The sequence below is a fragment of the Myripristis murdjan genome, chromosome 14, assembly GCF_902150065.1.
Source record: "Myripristis murdjan chromosome 14, fMyrMur1.1, whole genome shotgun sequence".
Taxonomy (NCBI): Eukaryota; Metazoa; Chordata; class Actinopteri; order Holocentriformes; family Holocentridae; genus Myripristis; species Myripristis murdjan.
Genome location: NC_043993.1, coordinates 8,631,706 through 8,649,752, shown reverse-complemented (window position 1 = coordinate 8,649,752; position 18,047 = coordinate 8,631,706). Strand labels below are relative to the sequence as shown.

General features: G+C 41.7%; 1 protein-coding gene across 1 annotated transcript in view; it reads left to right on the top strand.

Moving 5' to 3' along the window:
• Positions 1-17,730, top strand: part of sh3pxd2b (SH3 and PX domains 2B) — a 47,371-nt gene extending 29,641 nt beyond the window's left edge. The window contains 11 exon segments of the mRNA XM_030068341.1: positions 1,974-2,065; positions 7,412-7,437; positions 8,322-8,357; positions 10,701-10,832; positions 11,767-11,868; positions 14,344-14,461; positions 14,782-14,996; positions 15,503-15,549; positions 15,874-15,999; positions 16,124-17,476; positions 17,478-17,730. Coding sequence (XP_029924201.1) covers positions 1,974-2,065; positions 7,412-7,437; positions 8,322-8,357; positions 10,701-10,832; positions 11,767-11,868; positions 14,344-14,461; positions 14,782-14,996; positions 15,503-15,549; positions 15,874-15,999; positions 16,124-17,476; positions 17,478-17,663 — 2,433 coding nt within the window. The 3' untranslated portion in view covers positions 17,664-17,730.
• Positions 17,731-18,047: the final 317 nt, after the last annotated feature.

The window sequence follows — 18,047 nt, the reverse complement described above, 5'->3', positions numbered from 1 at the left end:
GCCTTTTTGTGGGATCATTCAAATAAGCACACAAGAGCAAACCTTTTTTGTTTATGGAAAAGCTAGATAGAAATATACAGTATCACTTGAAAGCTTACATCTCATTTGTTTGTGTTTGCCAGACCTCAGAAACCTCATTGTCCTTTGTGGTGTATGCACTGTTATTGTGCACCAGCACAGTCACATTGTATGGAACCTAATGTGAATGCACAAGTAGATCTGTTATTTCTGTGACTTATGTTTCCTCTGTCACACATACAGACACACATGCAAACACACACACACACACACACACACACACACACACACACAATTACCTTAATGCTGCCCGCTGTAAAGAACACCCATAAAGTCCATTTGCAATAATGCAGCCTGAGCCGCCTTAGCATCTCCTCTCTGGGGAGAATGGTAATGAGTGGACAGACCACAGGTTGACAGGGTGGGGAGAATAAATCCAAGGAGAGGACAGCCAATTCGGCATGCACTCTGACCCCAGGCACACCGTGCTGTTCAGGGCTGCTGCACCACATGATGCAGGTCATCAGTGCCCATTTAAATCAGTTAGGAAATAGTGAACTTTACCATCTCTTCATACAAATTTACCTGAAAAGAGAGCTGTTTCAGTCATAAAGAAGCATTTTAATCTCTGGAAATCACATGGCATGAGTATTAGCACACATGGCACATGCACACGCTTCCTCTGTCCTTGTGTCTAATGGAGAACACTGGTTCTGCTTTGTCCATGGCAGTGGGCCCACTCCTTTCCTTCAGCATGAGCTGTTGGCATGGATTTGTTACGGTCATAACTACGACAAGGCAGTGCGCCACACTGGACAAGGTCACCTTGATTGGTCTTTGGCCTCCGTTCCGTAGCTGTCAGCCGTGATGTTATATCTGTGTGTGTCAGAGGGAGAAAGAGAGATGCAGACTCTCCTCCCTTAAAGGACAGTATTGAAGCACTTAGGATTATTAAAATCAGAGGTTCGGGCCAGCAGTAGAAGCGTGATGGATAGCACTGAGGTTTGCCTGCCAGCAGGCTGGAGGGAGCGGCCTGGTCGCCTCACTCCACAGAGTGATAATCACTGTGTGGTTCACAAACACTCAGTGGCTGGCGGCAGTCATTCTGTCGTCTGCTTGGGGGCGTCAGATTGTGGAGGTGATTATCTGTCTCTCTGCTGCCCTTTGGAGACCCAGTTAAAAGAGGAGTGAAAGAGAGAGCAAGAGAGATAGATGAAAAGGAAGAGCGAAAAAACAGACTCAGGAGAGAAAAAGACACAAGTGGTGAAACAAAAGGGAAATAGGGAGACAATGTGATATCATGGCTGATCATAGGTATGAGAGAAAGAGATCAGAGCCATAAAGGGAGAACTGACTGGTTGTTTGTCTTTCATCTGTAGCAACGCTGTCAGACCTTGTCTCTCTCTTTTTCAACCTGTGCTTAGCAGAGGCATGAGATGAGGGTGGAAGGTAAACAAGAGGCTCGTGACTCAGCACAGGGCCAGGAAAGAGTACAGAACCAGATGGCATAACAGCAATATTTCAAAAGGGGAAGACAGCTTTATTACTTTTGACTCACTTGTTGATGTGCATTTTCTTTTGAAATCATTTGACATTCAACTTTAACAGTCACAACAGCAATTGGTATGGAAATAACAACTGTGAATTTAAGTCAAAATTTGAATGTTTTGTGCCATTAAATAATAAAAATATATATATCAATACTAACAACAACACTAGCAACTTCTGTCCCTGTGCAAAAAGACTGTAGGCGGACACTGGTGGATTATTTTGTTTGAAAGTCATTTAATGTCTAAAAATCTGTAATAATCATTTGCTCCTTGCCTTTATATATACAATAACAGCATTAATTTCTGTGTGGGAGGATTGACGGATGGGGTCTTAAAAATCCTTGTGTCTGAAAGTGCTCCTAATGTCTAAAAAACAAAATTCTCTGCTGTCTTTTGTGCCTGCAGGCCCTCATCCAGCTGCCAGTCTACATCTCCCAGTGCGAGGAGGTCCGAGTGTTTTTTGAAACTAGACCTGAAGACCTCAACCCACCCAAGGAGTAAGTAAACACTATATGAATACAGAAGAGTCAGGACATCAGTGCATAAACAGGATTCTTGCTAAGCCACTCCTCCACCACACTCCATGTACATTGCACATGCTCATCTTCTCCAGGTTCACACTCGTTACCCTCAGGGTCATTCTTCCCCTGACCAGTGTCATGTCATGTCCCGTCATGTCCCGGCGGCGTTTAACCCCGGCCTGCCAGTAATCAGCGTTACAGACATCACACTCTCTAATGGGTATGATGTCATACTCTTGCTCTACTGCCTCCAGGGCCAACTTACAGAAACACATTTAACAAGCCCTTTAAACCCTGAGTTTGCGCTTTAGCGTGTAGCAGCAGCTCAGTTCAGTCACCTGCCTCCAGACTACTGAGGCTGCGTTTTCCTCTGAAGAATTGTAGGTCTGCTCGGTCGTCTCTTGTAAATCTCACTCAACACATTAGTGTCATATCCAGTGTTGACAGTTACTACGTGCCAAAACCAAGTCATAAAGGGGCTATGACCGCCGCCCCCCCCCCCCCCCCAACACACACAGAGGTGTGCACTAACATTCACACAAGCATTGGTTACAAATGTGTTGTTATTAAGGTTACCAGCACCGTTAGGGCGGTGGAGGTTTCGGGTGGCTGGTTTCATAGAGACCATAACGTCGGGTTCAGACCATGACCCTGGGGAGGTTTTTGACACCACCAGCTGTCAGCTATGGCACTGATTTTAACCTCTCTGTCATCACGTACTAATGTGTGGCACAGAGCGTTGAGAAATTGCTTCACTCGACAGGAAATTGAGTTGATAAGTCCTGTGATATATGCCGTGAGAGCATGCGAAGGGAGCAGAAACTTAGTGGCTGTGGAAGAGAGCTTGTGACTAGGGAATTTTTTTGGCAGGAGTTGTTGGGTTAGGCGGGAAAATCAGAGTGTTTGAACTGAGTGACTAAGGCCACCTCCACATGTTGACTGTGTTTTTGGTGTTTCTTTCCATTTTGGGCTCCTCCTCCTCCTCAACTATTTTGTGTAATTATTGCATTGCGTGTAGAGAGACATTTTCAAAAACACATCTGTGTGGAATGTTATCTTTCTGTTTCAGAAAACTGAGAAATATAGTTGTGTTTTTGAAAAGTATCTTTATCCATGTTAACATGCCCTGACATCCTCCACCTTCTTAATTGCTAGTGGTTTAGTGCCTTTGAACACAACACTTCCTATGAGACTTTTCAGTGGCAAACAGTGCAAGACTGTGGTTTTATTGGGCATCTCCCTGGTGTGAATTTGTGTATTCATGGCATTTTTTTTCTCAGTCAGCTTATAACCACGATCAATGAGGGGTTTATACTTATCACAGCATCCAGCGCAACTTGTTGACTCAGTAACACCCCTGAGCCAGTTCCAATTCATAGTGCATTTGAGTACAGCTTCATATTTCCAAAACAGTTTTTTTTTTTTTTCACGTTGAACCATTTGCTGATATAGTGTATATGTGTCACCCTCTCTTGAAAAAGATACTATTTTTTTTTTAATGTCTACTGGAGAACAGCACCCACTGTGTTACTATTAAGCACAATACTTGCCACTATTAACTCATCTTATTGAAAGCAACACAAGCATTAAATTCACAGTCCTCAATGTAAAGTCACTGTGGCATTAAGCTAAAGCTCTTATCAGAAGTGAGCAGTGAGGGATTCAGTGTCTTGCTCAAGGACATTTAAACAGGTCACATAGCTTTTACGGGGATTGAAAATGTGACAGGCACCCACTACAGGCCACCGTAATATGCCTTGTCTATAACTACAAATGTGGATGGATTAAAAATCACTTATTTTAGTGTAGTGCAGTGTTGCCTGCAGCTAGGTAGTTTACACAACTGGCTACGATGGGGCTGGTGGTAGTGTAATCAGCAATGTGTTAATGTGTCCCGCAGCAGGTGCTTCACTCATCCTGATAGTTTACATGGCACAGCTCTAACAAGCTGTGCCTGTCCTCATGAAAATGAAATTGCTGCCGTTTTGTGTGTGTTTATGAACGTGAAAACACATGTTCTACTTGAGTGTTGGGAAAGGATTGAATAGCCATCGTCGTTTGGCGCATTTGTGGAGCGGCTTCTTATTTGAACAGTTCCTATGACTGATGTCAGAGCACCCATGAAAGATCAGACTAAATCTTTCTGGACGTCTTCCTGTGTTGTGTTGGTTATTGAATTGTAACACAATGCACGGTGCTCCTGGCACAACGCTGATTGCACATCCACTCAGTATGCACAAATTAAGTGGATGTGCAATGAACTTGTGTACTCGCTATATTGAGATAGTTTTCATTCCTCAGTGGTTGTTTGCCAGTGTTATGATTGCAGTCATGAGTGGCTGGCCAAACCTCCAAAATGGTCACCCAGTGCCTCATTGTCTGATGACAGATGCACAGTATGTCTGGAAGCTCTCTGTGAATGGTCGCTGACTGCTAAGTCTTTCTCTCTCCCCTCTCTTTCACTTAGACACACACACACACAAACACACAGACACACTTAGTCTTCTGTCCTCCCACAGAGATGGTTGCCAAGGACACATACCTTCGTAGTCCTCATACAAAACCCCAAGCATGTGGTGGGAGAGGGAGGAAAGAGAGGGACCATTTACTGGAGGCAGATGAATATAGAAAAGACCTTGGTTTGTCTTTATTGAAATTGGATTACAGTTCTCTGCTAATGCAGCCAGTTGGGTGTCTGACTGACAGCAGGGCTGGACTACAGACACACTGGCCACTGTGGAGGATTTTTCTAAATATCTGCTGCACAGAAAGGTACATCTCAGCCTGCCCCCCTTGCCTAGGTAAGAGGAGATGAGAGGAGTAGAGAGGGGAGGATAGAGGAGAAGCTGGATGGGAAAGGAAAATGAGTCCTGAGAGGAAAAAGGAAGTAAAGGGTTGAGCAGGAGGGGGAGAGGAAAAAAAAAGAGGAGACGGGGGGAAGGTTAGATAGCTAGAGATGTCTGGGGAAGAATGGTGAAGAGAGGAAAGGAAAGGGAGTAGAGTTTGTAGAAAGTGGTGAGTATATGATAGAGGGAGAGGAAAAGAGAGAGATGGAAAGGAGATGAGACTATAAAGGAACAGGCTGAGAAGGAGAGGGTGAAGAGGAAAGGCGTTAAAGGGTGGGTTTGGTACTTTTCAACCCAGGCTGTATAACAGTGTTGATTCCCATCATTTATAATAGCACAACCTCACTGGAAGACTCAGCAAAGAGAAACTTACCACTTTCCTGCTTTTTGCCAGCCTTCAACACAGTCCAATAGAGTACTTTTCTGCCTCTCAAAAACCATTATAAATCATAACCTTTCTCAACAACAGCAAACTCACAAATATGTTTTTGAAACCATCCACCAAAAATGGCTGCACACTGTTTTCTAACAGGGTTTATTTACCATTTCGGTCAGCTTAGTTATGCTGCCTACAGTTTTGCAAACTGCTCTCTGTGGGGTGCAGCAGGAGTTTACAATGTAACACAGTTTTTGTAGTAATAACTACATAGTAATGAGCAGCCGTTGTGCAAAACTTGTTCTAAATAAATACAACAATCAACTTTGCAGCGAGTTTTGTGTTTTCAAAAAAGGACATTCTTTTGGCTGAAAATGATTTCCTGTTGGACTGTGTTGAAGCTGAGCAAGAAGCTGCAGCACAGTGGTAAGTTTCTTGTCACCAAAGCTAGTGCCGAGGTTGTGCTATTTACAACCATAAATGGTTTCATTTGGCCCGGGTTGAAAAAAAAAAAAAAAAAAAAAAAAAACAGCCTTTAAGGTGGAAAGAAAAAAAAGAGCCCTTCTACAAAGAGGAGAGGAGTGGAGGAAGGACTGGGTAGAGGAGCGGTGGGAGGAGTGTACTGGAACAGAGAGACAGAGAGAGAAGATTATGAGAAGAGAGATTGATTACTCACTCAAATCATTATTCTGTGAGACCTCTGTGGTTTGGCACCTGTCTATGGCATTGGCTGGCTCCAAGTTTAGAAACCAGCTGGCTTTTAGTTTAATAGGCCCCTGAGAAGTGGAGCTCCGAATGGCTCCATCCCGCTCCTCTCCTACAGTGGGAGCTTAGGTAGACGTCACCACATCTTGCCTCTTTTATTAAACAGTCCAGACTGAAGCCGGTATTCCTGTTGAGCATCTCTCAGGCAACCTTGTGACTCAACTAGAGTTATTTGAGTCTTTTCTTCCCATGAAAGTTGAAAATTGAAGTTGGCCCTACAGATTGTTTTTTTGTAATCAGGCCTACAATAACATGGGCGCTCACATGACACGAGTAGGAGGATTTGTTTGATCCGATGTTCTAAACTGGTTATAATAATTATGTTAGAGCGAATCTGCAGGCTACTGGCTTGGTCTGCTGCATTACTTGACCCTGATTTCACCTCAGCCAAGAAAAGACAGACACACAAACACACACACACTCACACACACACACACACACACATCACTTCCCTCTGATAATCCAGATCATTGGTTCTGCTTTGGTTTGTATGGCTATTTTTTCTTTTTGTATCTCTGTGCGTGTGTATGTGTGTGTGTATGGTGCATTAATGGTTATGTAAAGATGTATTGTGACTTGGACCATGGCAGTTAACGGTTCTGCCAATCGAACAATGCTTTATGTGATTTAGAGCGAGTTGATGCAAGGAACCTAAATGAACAGTTGCTAAGTAAAGTGCGCAGGAGAGACAGGAGTGAGTTAAGCAGAATTGGATGACATCAGATCACAAAAAGAAGGAGAGAAGAGGCTATAAATATATTCAGATTACAAAGAGGTGAGAGAAAGAAGAGGCAAAATGCTTCACATTGGCCATCATTTTTTGGGCATCTGGACACTGAATCAGCTCTTGACTGCTGCTGTGGAGTGATGGACTATTTGTCCTGCTAATTTCTAAACCAGACACAGCAGATGCTGTATCAAATTTAACATCAGTCTCAATTTCAGAGACCAGCTATCTAGCATCTCCCTAGTCACACAGGCCTGCATCAGACAGAGACTCTGTGAGCGAGAGGGACTTTTAATAGAATAGATCTTAGAGAGGAAGGTAAATGTTAGCTGTAATCATTTTAAATGCCTGCCTAGAATAACAATCAGTGTAGGCGTTCTGCTCTTAATAGGTAGAACACACTGTGCCATGCCAAATTCAAACACAAAAGTACAAAACTGAAAAGGACAAAGGGTTGATAAATTAAAAAAACAAAAACAAAAAAACAATTGTCCTTCAATATATAGCCAAAACATGTCATAATTGTGTTTGTCGGCCTGGATTATTTCTTTTCGCCTCACAGGTTTATTTGACATCTCCTGTTAATGTGATTATTTCCTCTTTTGCAGGGAACCCATAGGAAAGAAGAAATCAGGTAAGAAAGAGCTTTATGTATTTGAAATGAATGTGGGGTAAGATTTCATTTGTCATGCTGTGAAATTTTATTTTGTGTTTTACCTCAGGGCAACGGTAAATGGAGGAGATAAATGCATTTGGGTATGTTATTTGGGTATGTTAACCTGTAGTTTTACTAGGACTCAGAAACTGCTACTAGACAGCCCCTTACTTAAACTATGACCTGGGTGGGTCAAATAATAGTTGTGAACTATTTTTGCTTATTTCAACCCTTTGAGTGAGCTTTACAGCATCACTTTTTTGGATTTTAGATACTATTTCATCCAAGAAGACTACAACAAACCATTAAAACAACAACAATAACAACAACAACAAAAACATTTAATCATACTTTGTCTGAGGTCTGGCTTTTTCCATTTTGAACCCTCCTCAACGTACAATGTGTCTTTTTTTATTTTTTTGTAGTACGTGTCATTAGCCCCATCTAGTGGTGGACTAGGGACACTCCACTGCAAAATAACATTTGGCTCATTTAAATACTAGCCAACTCATCAAAAGCTCTGTACAATACTAAGCAAACCTGATCTCTTCTTGAATATAAAGTGGCTGTGACAGCCAAGTACTCTTTCTTAAGAACCTGAAATACATAAGTCTGTGAGTGTTTTTTTTTATTTTTTTATTTTTATTCTGTGAAATGTATGCATTTACATTTTCTTTCTATTTCTTGTCTTGCTTTTGTGTGGAGTATTGCAAGTACTGGCGGCAAAGGAACAGTCTTGCCATTGTTTCACTGTTTCCTGTAATTGTATTCTTTTCTGTCTTCTCCATTCATCTAACATTCTTAAGTTGCATCCATGACATTATTTTTCAGTTTTCTTCTCCATTCATTTTCCTTTCCATCAGGGTTGGTGGAGAGAGCGACTACTTTCCTAAAGCGAGGTAGTAACAGACTATCATGCTTGACCATGCTGTGTGTGTGACCCCGCGGGTTGCTAGTGGCCTGATCCCCCTCTCCCTCCCTGGCCTGGGCAGGTGGGATGTGGCTCTGTTGAAGGCTTGGGGCCTGCCTTAGTTCTACAGGGAGGGGTAGAGTGTAGCTGGTGAGCTTCAGAGTCAGTATGGGTGATTTCCTGGGTGCAATCAGGTGTGGACTTTTGGGATAGAGTAGAGAGGAATGAAGATGATGTCAGCATTTTACCATGCAGTTATGAATTAGGAAGATATACATCATGGATATCTAGGCAGTGTTTTGGATCATCGGCAGATTGGAGTTTTAGTCATAAGCATTTCTCCAATACACAGCGCCGCTCCGTCCAGAATGAATGTCATTGGTTGACTTAAACATCAATGGGAGGAGGAAAGAACCAGTTAAGTAATGTTAGAGTGAGGACAAGGGAAAGAAGGCAATATTACTAATATAAGCCTAGTGCATAATCCCGCTAGTAAAAGTTAGCCATCTAAGACTATCTGAAATGACACATACCATGGTCATATGTAAATTTAAAAAATAAGCCATTGCCATTTAAGTTATTGTCCTTGTCAGTCAAGTTTTCAAGTTTCAGCCCTAAGTGAACCACTTTGGTTCTTTGGTTCTGTCCATTGAGGTTTAATGAAATCAATGAGATTATTTCAGAGGCATACAGGTCCTGCCTCAGAAAAATGATTGCTTAATTAGTATTCCAATCACCGCGGCACAGAATCAAAGATCAGTTCCAGATTCCTTGGCAACAGGATGCACCTGTATGATCAAACCAACCTTGCTTAGGCAGCTCCTTTGCCTAGCCTGCTGTTCGCCCAAACCCAAATCTGATCTGATGGTCAAAAGTATGGTGGCTGGTGGCTTTGGTGGCAGGTGATGTCCACAGAGCTTATAGAGTACAACAGATGGTGACATCACCTGCCACCAAAGACGAGCCACCCAGCTTTTTACCACTAGGTGTCATTCTTCACGAATATTTGTTTTTTTGCTTTGTTTTTTTTTTTTTTTTAGTTTCAGATATGCTCCAGTGTTTGTCCAAACTCTTCCGCTCTGCTTTTAGTGCCCCATACAGCAAATTACACACCTCAGGGATCTAAGTAAGATGATTAAATGTTAAAACGCCCAACGTATTTTCAAGTTTTTTCATGCTGATGATAAAAGTTGCAGAAATGACGAGTTTAGTCAGTGTTGCTGCCCACACCAGCCCAGTCCTGCTCTGCTGTTGTGTTGAATTCACTTGTTAGAGGGCATGCATCCATCAGCACCTTCAGTGATCTGCATGCTGTGCTGGACCACAATGTCCCCACCTTCACCCCAGCTGTTCTTGTTGTTTACCAAAGGCATAAAGGTCATTTAAATATCAAGGTGCTATGTAGTTTTATTTTCAGTTAAGTTTAATTGATAAGCTGATCTAAATTTTGTCTTTCAGTGTTGTAGATAAGCTGTCAGTGACTATAAATACAGATAGAACCACCATTTTTGGAAATCTCTAAGTTGTGGTCTTTAGTTATCAGTTATTAGCACTGATTAGGATTGTGAGTCCTCAGCTTATTGAAGGTTGTACAGGCTGTTTTGGTGTTAACATTGGTGGTGGGTCTTTCTGGTGTTGGTTTGTTCTTGTTTTGAAGTCACAGCCATGTTGATGATTGGCATAACCCTGTTTTAACTTTCCTTAATCCATCCAACATCCTAACACCTACAATTCACTCCCACTCCTCATGTCTCCCTCCACTTCTCTAAATTAGCTCACTTTTTCTTCCACTTTATCTTGAATCACACCTGCTACCTTTGTCTCTGCTTCATGCCTGGGTGGATCCCCATACTTTAGATAAGCCTCCTCTCATTATCTGCTTTTACACAGTAGCTGTTCAGCAAATTACAGTTTGGAAATTAGTTTGACATTTCATCAAAAATGAGTTATTCGCTTAATGTGCCTCTACAAATAGATCTTTGGCTATTTGTAGAGCCCTGTGGCTAAAGTTGGATATTTGGAAAAGCTAATAACTGTGTATAAAAACTGAAATTTTCCAAGGCTGTATTACTTGTGCTTAATGAATTGCTACAACTTAAAAGCAAAATACGTCACAGCCTTGTATAATACAGACAGAACGTTATAATTCCAGATTCATGGAAATGTCCATCCATCACATTAACATCTGTTCTCAATGGCTTGCAATGAATGAGAGAAGATAAGAAGAGGAGGCTTTCTAACATAAATGAGACTTCATTCCTCGCCTGCCCAAGAAAGGACCAGAAAGAGGAAGAGTTAAATGTCCTTTTGCTTTGATCTGCTCTCGTAACAGGAGACTCCACCTCGGCAGACCCTCTCCTCCTCGATCAGTATGTAGCAGTTACAGACTACGAGAAACAGGAGAGCACTGAGATCAGCCTTCACGTGGGTCAGGTTGTGGAGGTGATTGAAAAGAATGAGTCAGGTAAGTCTGAACTGGAAGATAGTTTTATAGCTCTCACAGTTGCCTAAAGATTAAGGAACTGGGCTTGAGACCAAAGGGTTACTGGTTCAAATTCCTTTTGTGATGCTTTGGGATGGTGGAAATGCTGATGCCTCCTAGTAGTAGAGCAGAGGTGTGCTAGGAAGCTCACAGATGTGTATTTTTGTAACTTAAGGGAAAACTAGAATACCAGTTTTTGTACATTGGTACATTGACGGATGGGCAGATCTAACGAAACGTAGTACATTCTTTTGAATAAGAGGAAGTTGAAAATTGCTGGAAAAGTGTGTCCTGGGTAAATAAAGGGTAAAATCAGTTCACAAATTGAGTCTCACGTTCACTGTCGTTCGTGACCTCTGTCAACATTTTTAAGAAGCGGCTCAAAACACATCTATTTAGACAGGCTTTCCCATAAGATTACGCCACTGTTGTATTTGTATTTCCTTGTATCGCCTTTGTACATTGTTTCTATCATTTTTTATTGCATTTTTATTTTCTTAGCACCACCTTTTTATACTGATTTTATATATATATATATATATATATATATATATATATATATATTGTTTTATTGCCGTCTATTGTATTTTTATTTCTTTGAATCGCATTTGTATATTGTTTTATTAGCTTTGAGCATTTGTATTTTTAACTTGGAAAGCACTTTGTGAGTTCTCTCTGTGAAAAGCGCTATATAAATAATTTCTACTTGCTTACTTACTTACTATGTTTTTTCATCACAAGTTACAGGCTTTGGGAAGGAATCGTTCATGTTCACAGAAATGAACAGGCCACAGATAACAGACAACAAGATGAATTAAGATGAACTGTCAAATCAAATGGTGTTGTCCTTTTTAAATGAAGATCTCGCCTGAAAAAAGTAGTTATGGCGCTGTGTGTTTGTATCATGCTCTTTCAGGCTGGTGGTTTGTGAGCTCAGAGGATGCCCAGGGCTGGGTCCCTGCCACCTGCCTTGAGGCACAGGATGACCCTGATGACTTCTCCCTGCCAGGGGAAGAAGGTACGCAACCCTCTGCATCTGGGTGTTATTGCTTAGGGCCATGATTTCTTTGACAAAATGTTCAGGATTGTGACGACTGATTTGGAACCCTTACTCTAAAATTAAACGTACATTGCAAACCATTCCTTAGCCCTGGAATAATGGCGTAGGAGCAATGTTTAGGAGTAATTGTTTCATTCTACATTAATGGGCATGATAATCTGATGACAAATGCTAACAGGAAGCTAATATCTATTTCTCAGAAACACAAATTGTGGGCTGAAATCTTTTTTGAATGTCCTCCAAGCGGGTGCAATCAGTATTAATAAGGTGTGCTTATAAAATTGTAGCTATATTTTCTATATTTCAGCTATTAGCTATAAATTTCAGGGAGAATTTCAATGAACTATTTTTCATGCGCACAAGACTATTTTAACATAAGGTTCCCCTCTGTCAACAATGTTTTTTTTTTTGTTGTTTGTTTGTTTTTTTTAGGGTTAGGGTTTTTTTTTTTTTATCGCTAAAGATAGTGGTTAAGCCATCCTTGTTCTCTCCACCATCTGGCACTGACAAGCTGTAGCAGGGTTTTTTTGGCATAGTTCCTTTGGCTGCATTGTACCTATCAGAAAGAAAGTGCCAGCCAAGCGGCATATAGGTCTAATTCAAAATGTGTTAGCAACTATAGAAGCATGTGGCAAAATATTGTATCTTTGCAGTTTGGGTTTTCTACACCACAATGAAAATTAACTTTATTGAGTCTCTTCATACAAGTCTAAAAGTGACCTATTAAGTCTCTTAAGTCAAATCATCAATAACAAAGGAAGAAACATTAACCAATACAAAGGATGGGAGCATCTATACAGAAGCTTAGGGTGTTAGGTGTTAAGTGTGCGCAATGTCAAGCTGTCGAAAAATGCTAATCTGTGGTCAGTCTTACAGTTCCTCCAGTAATGAATGCTCAGTTTCGAGGGTAGTTACTGTGGTCTGAACAGTCCACAGTGCAGGTTTCACGGCAGAGCTGCCAATAAACAATAATCTGTGACTTAATATGACAAAGTATAATCTCTGTTAAACTCACTGCTGTGGTAGAAATACTGTGCTTCATCAAAATCAAGAGCCTGCATTTTATTTATTTCAATCAGCAGTACCATGCTGGAAAGTAGAGGACTTAGGGGTTTAGACTAGGAAGGAGACCTCAGTGGGAGGCCATAGTCTTTTCTAGCATGGGGGACAGATGCAACACTATGACGGAAAAACAGAATACACAACTGTCTAGAGGATGTATGAAAACTGTAAGGGGTTCCATGTCACTGACAGGGTACAGCAGAGCACCAAGACTGCCAGGAGTAGAAGTCTGACTTTTATTGGGGCCACTTATACTGAAAATGTGAAATTGTGAATTTCCTTCGGGATGAATAAAGTATCTAACTAACTAACTAACTAACTAAATGTTTGCAGTTGTGGTACTGGAACACACTTAGAATAAATATATGGGCATATGTACTGTTCACTTCCTGTTTGCTGACTTCCTGCCCCACCCACTGTGCTGTGATATCAGTGCCTCGGAGATTCTGGTCACTGCCGAGGCACGTGGGTCGCCGCAGAACATTAGGGGATCTATTCAGCACAGGCTTTGGGCAAGGTGGAGCGCACGCCTTTCTTCTCCCCTATTCTAAATTTGTGCGTGTGTGTGTTGTGTGAGTGTGTGTGTGTGTGTGTGTGTGTGTGTGTGTGTGTGTGTGTAGGCATGCGTATGCATGCATGTATATTTGTCCATTGGTATGTGTCTTTGTCCATGGATGTTGCATGCAAGATCCAAGCATGTAAATTAAACCCTTGCATGCAGAGAGGGTTTTGTTTCTCTGTTGCATGCATCACATATACATTTGAGTACTTGTGATTTTAGAACCAGAAAATAAAAATATTAATAATAACAATAACCAAAAACATGAAAATAATTGAAGACCACTAGTAGATCACATAGAATCAGTAGTTCATATAATCTTTCTCACATAGTTTTAATACATAATCAACCAGTAGTTTGATAGTTATGGCTGCATTTCTACCACAGTTCTAAGTTTGTCGTGTTTGTGGTGAATATTTGTGGAGGATGTATGTGTGGTTTTTTTTGTGTGTTGCACATGTGTGTATCTCACATCTTCTCACTCCACAAGATGCTGCTCAAACCGTGTCTGATTTAAATTAGCTCCTGGATGTAAAAGCAATATGCTTTTGCATTGCGCAACTCTCCTGTCCGAGACCATACACAGAGACAGGCAGTACTACAGGGGTACTTAATGTGTTTTGTTAGAAGTTCTTAGCTTGAAATGAATTGAAATTACTTAGCTGCAAGACCCTGTAACTGGAGAGAGCTATACCACTCTGTGCTTTGCCTCCCAAACTACACCTTACACCAGGATTACTTGTGTTCCCTTGTTTGTGACTCATCTGCAAAATGAATGTCATCCCCTTATGTTAAATAATGTTTTCCTGCAGAGGAGAAGTATTCGGTGATCTACCCATACTCAGCCAGGGACCAGGATGAGATTGACCTGGAGAGAGGCATGATTGTTGAGGTGATCCAGAAGAACCTGGAGGGCTGGTGGAAGATCAGGTGAGTTAAAAAAAAAAAAAAAAAAAAAAAACATCTGACATTAAAATGTAGAAAGCTGACTTAAATTTGATTGATATAGTATTTATGAATTGACCGATAGCAGTTCTATACAGTAAAGGCAAAAAGTAAACCATAAAAATTTGTGGAAGGGAAGCAACTATAATGTGCCAAAACTTGCTGACTAGGCTACATATTTAAGGCTAAGTGTTTTTTTTTTGCAATTTTTCCAAAACATTTTTACAGTATACAGTCACTATGCGGCAGTGCCTTTTGTCAGTATAGAATTTCTTTTAACTGATTATTATATTTCTCCTCCTCAGGTACCAGGGCCGTGAGGGCTGGGCCCCAGCCTCCTACCTGAAGAAAACTGACATCCAGGCCCAGAAACAGTCAGGGGGCGCTGCTGTCCATGCCAGTGCAAACGACCTAGATGGGTTCTCCAAACAAAACCAGCAGAACAATGCAGCTAAAGAGAACCGAGATAACAGCCAGAAAGAAAGCAAGCTCTCGCCTTTCTCTGACAACAACAAACGTAGTAAGTGTGTTAAACAAAGGTCTCAACTTGTGATGATTGGCATCTATCAATCTGTATTTCACTGTTTCTATTTCTTTCTTGTGTAATCTCCAGGTCAGGGGCTGGAATTTTTGTTTGAAATTGGACAAAATGTCTGAAATAGATATTGGCACATTTTTGTTCTCGACCCGCTCTTACTGCACATGGTATTTGTTGCAACTGTTATTTATGGTATTTGTTATTGTATAATAGACTAATTTAGAGCAATAAAATGATTTTCTTATAGCCAACCAACTTAATTCCATAATTCAGCCTCTTCCATTCAATTTATTCCTTAACCAGTGTTAGCATACACCATATCCAAGACCAAATCCACATGTTAAGTGGATATGAAACCCTACAAATAAAATGTGTAGGAACCCTGTAATCCTCAGAGGGCAAGTTTTGTAGATGGTGCTGCTGCTTTGCAATCATTGAACATGATGAAGAGTAAATATGTCATTCACTTTTGTCTTTTCCCTCCACAGAAGTAGGATCAAGACAAAGACCTCCTCCACGCAGGGATCTCACCATTGTAAGTGCACCCACTTTCAAAGAATCTCCATTTGACGCAATGGGGTTTGCATTGATTTGACACATAGTGTTTACCCTCCACAAGATAACACTGATGCCAAGCCTGTCCTAGATGAACTTTAGTTTTAATCTCTGTCTGGACTGCGATACCCTTTGCTTTTTTCTGCTGCGCATTCTCTGTGTTCTACAGCTACCTTCCCTTGTTCTTTTTCTTCCCTCTGTTTCTTCCCTCTGTTACTTTTTTTTGTATTCTTCACCCCCCTTTTCTCTCCATTTCACTCACATCGTTCACTTCACCTCTCTGTATCTCTGTCACATCCCATAGCCACGTGGTGTGCACCTGCCAAAGCCACCCATCCCTCCTCAGGTTGAGGAAGAGTTCTACACCATAGCAGACTTCCAGACCACCATCCCTGATGGTATTAGCTTCCAGGCTGGAGTCAAAGTAGAGGTGAGATGGGCATGTCATAGCAGTGTATCAAAATGAATGCAACACAAAAAACATCAAGAGGAAACATATACTCCAAGAAAATCTTAAGTGATCATTTCTCTTCTTCTCTTCTTCTGCCTACAAGGTGATTGAAAAAAATGCAAGTGGTTGGTGGTACATCCAGATAGATGACAAAGAGGGCTGGGCCCCTGCCACATTTATCGACAAGTACAAGAAGACCAGTAATGCCCTACGGCCTAATTTCCTAGCCCCTCTGCCCAATGAGATGGAGAAGCTTAGGCTGGAAGATGGCAGTGGTTCTTCAGGTGTCTCAGGCCCAGACGACAGCTGGTCTAAGCCTTTACCAGATGAGCCAGGTGTAAGTTCTGAGTCCTGCACCCGGCCCAAACTGAGAGACTGGAAATCTGGTGGCGGCAAAGTGCCCTCTGCCTTCTCTGGGCCATTACCTCCAGCTCCAGCTGCCCCTCCAGTGGAGGATAAACCAGCTCTGCCACCTCGTAGGGAGTCCATTAATAAGAGCTTTGAATTGGATGCAGCAGAAAAACCCAAGTCTGATCTTTCCAAACCTTTGCCCCCAAAACCACCAGCCCCTGGAGTCATTATGCCCCTTGTAACCCCAAAAGCATCTCCCTTCAAACCAGATAAGCCACCTGAGCCAAAGAAAGAGGATAAGAGCAAGGCCCTTCACCTTAGGAATGAGATGGGGCTTGAGTGTGGCCACAAGGTCTCTGCCAAAGAGGTGAAAAAGTTTAATCTGAAACCTGTACCTAAACAGCCACCAAAACCTAAATCTGACCCACAAGAGGAGAAACCAGAGGCAAGTGGCCCAGCAATGTTTATGAAGCCCAAACCAGTGATCCGTCCCAAACCTGTTCCAGCTGCCAAACCAGATCCGCCAGCAGAGAACAAGCTGGATATCACCAACCTGAGGAGCAAACTGAGACCTTCAAAACCTGCAGATCTTGGGTCAGCCGAAGTGAACCATCAGAATGATACGTCAGCAGCACCGAACAGTCCCCACACCAGCTCACCTCCTAGCTCTCCCCCCATCAGTATCCCTCCTCTCAACAATGGCAAGCCCTCTGATGAGCCGAAGTTCCCTCAAAAACAACTTAATGGTCATAGCCAAGAGAGCTCATCACCCACTCCAAAACCTGCAGTGCCTCCACACAAAGAGGCTCCCCAGAGACCACCTGCCATGGCTCCAAGGAGACCCCCTCCTCCTAAGAAGACTGAACCATCCAGCCCGACTGAGACCAAACCCCCATCTGCTCTAAAAGAAGCCCAGGACAACACCAAGCCTGGTCCGCCCCAACTCAGCAGACCTCCTCCCCCAAAACCTAAAGCATTTGCTCAGCCCCCTCCTAAAGATAAAGAGGAGCCCAAGGTTAACAAAGCCCCAGTTCCTCCCAAGCCCCAGGTGAAGAGTGAGAAGCCGGGCCCTCCTAAAGACAAGCTTCCACCTTTACTCAAGGAGTCCCAGTAAAGATGAGTTATACCTAGCTGTGGCGGACTTTGAAGGTGACGAACAAACATCCGGCTTCAAGATGGGTACAGTGTTCGAGGTGCTGGAAAAGAACAGCAGTGGCTGGTGGTTCTGTAAAAATGTAGCAGAAGAAATCGAGAGCTGGATCCCTTCGAATTACCTGAACAAGAAACCTTAGGTTCTGAATGTCTTCTCTAATCTATGGCCCTTTTTGAAATATATAAAATAAGGATAATAAAAACAAAAACAAAACAAAACAAAAAAAAAAAAACAACAACAAAAAAACAAAAAACAAAACAAACAAACAAAAACAAAGATTAATGTTTTGTATTTAATTTGCCTTTTTTATTTATAGGTACCCTTTTTTAATTGATACATTTTTGTTACATTTCATTTTTATATATGTATTCTAGCTAAACTGAACCAGCAATAACATTGTTTTGTTGGGTTTTCTGTTTACTTGTTTTTGTTTATATCCAGATATTTCATCAGACCTTAGGTAAACTTTTTTTTTTTTTTTTTTGCTTTTGTTCAATTTTTTTGTGCCATATCTTAATCAAAG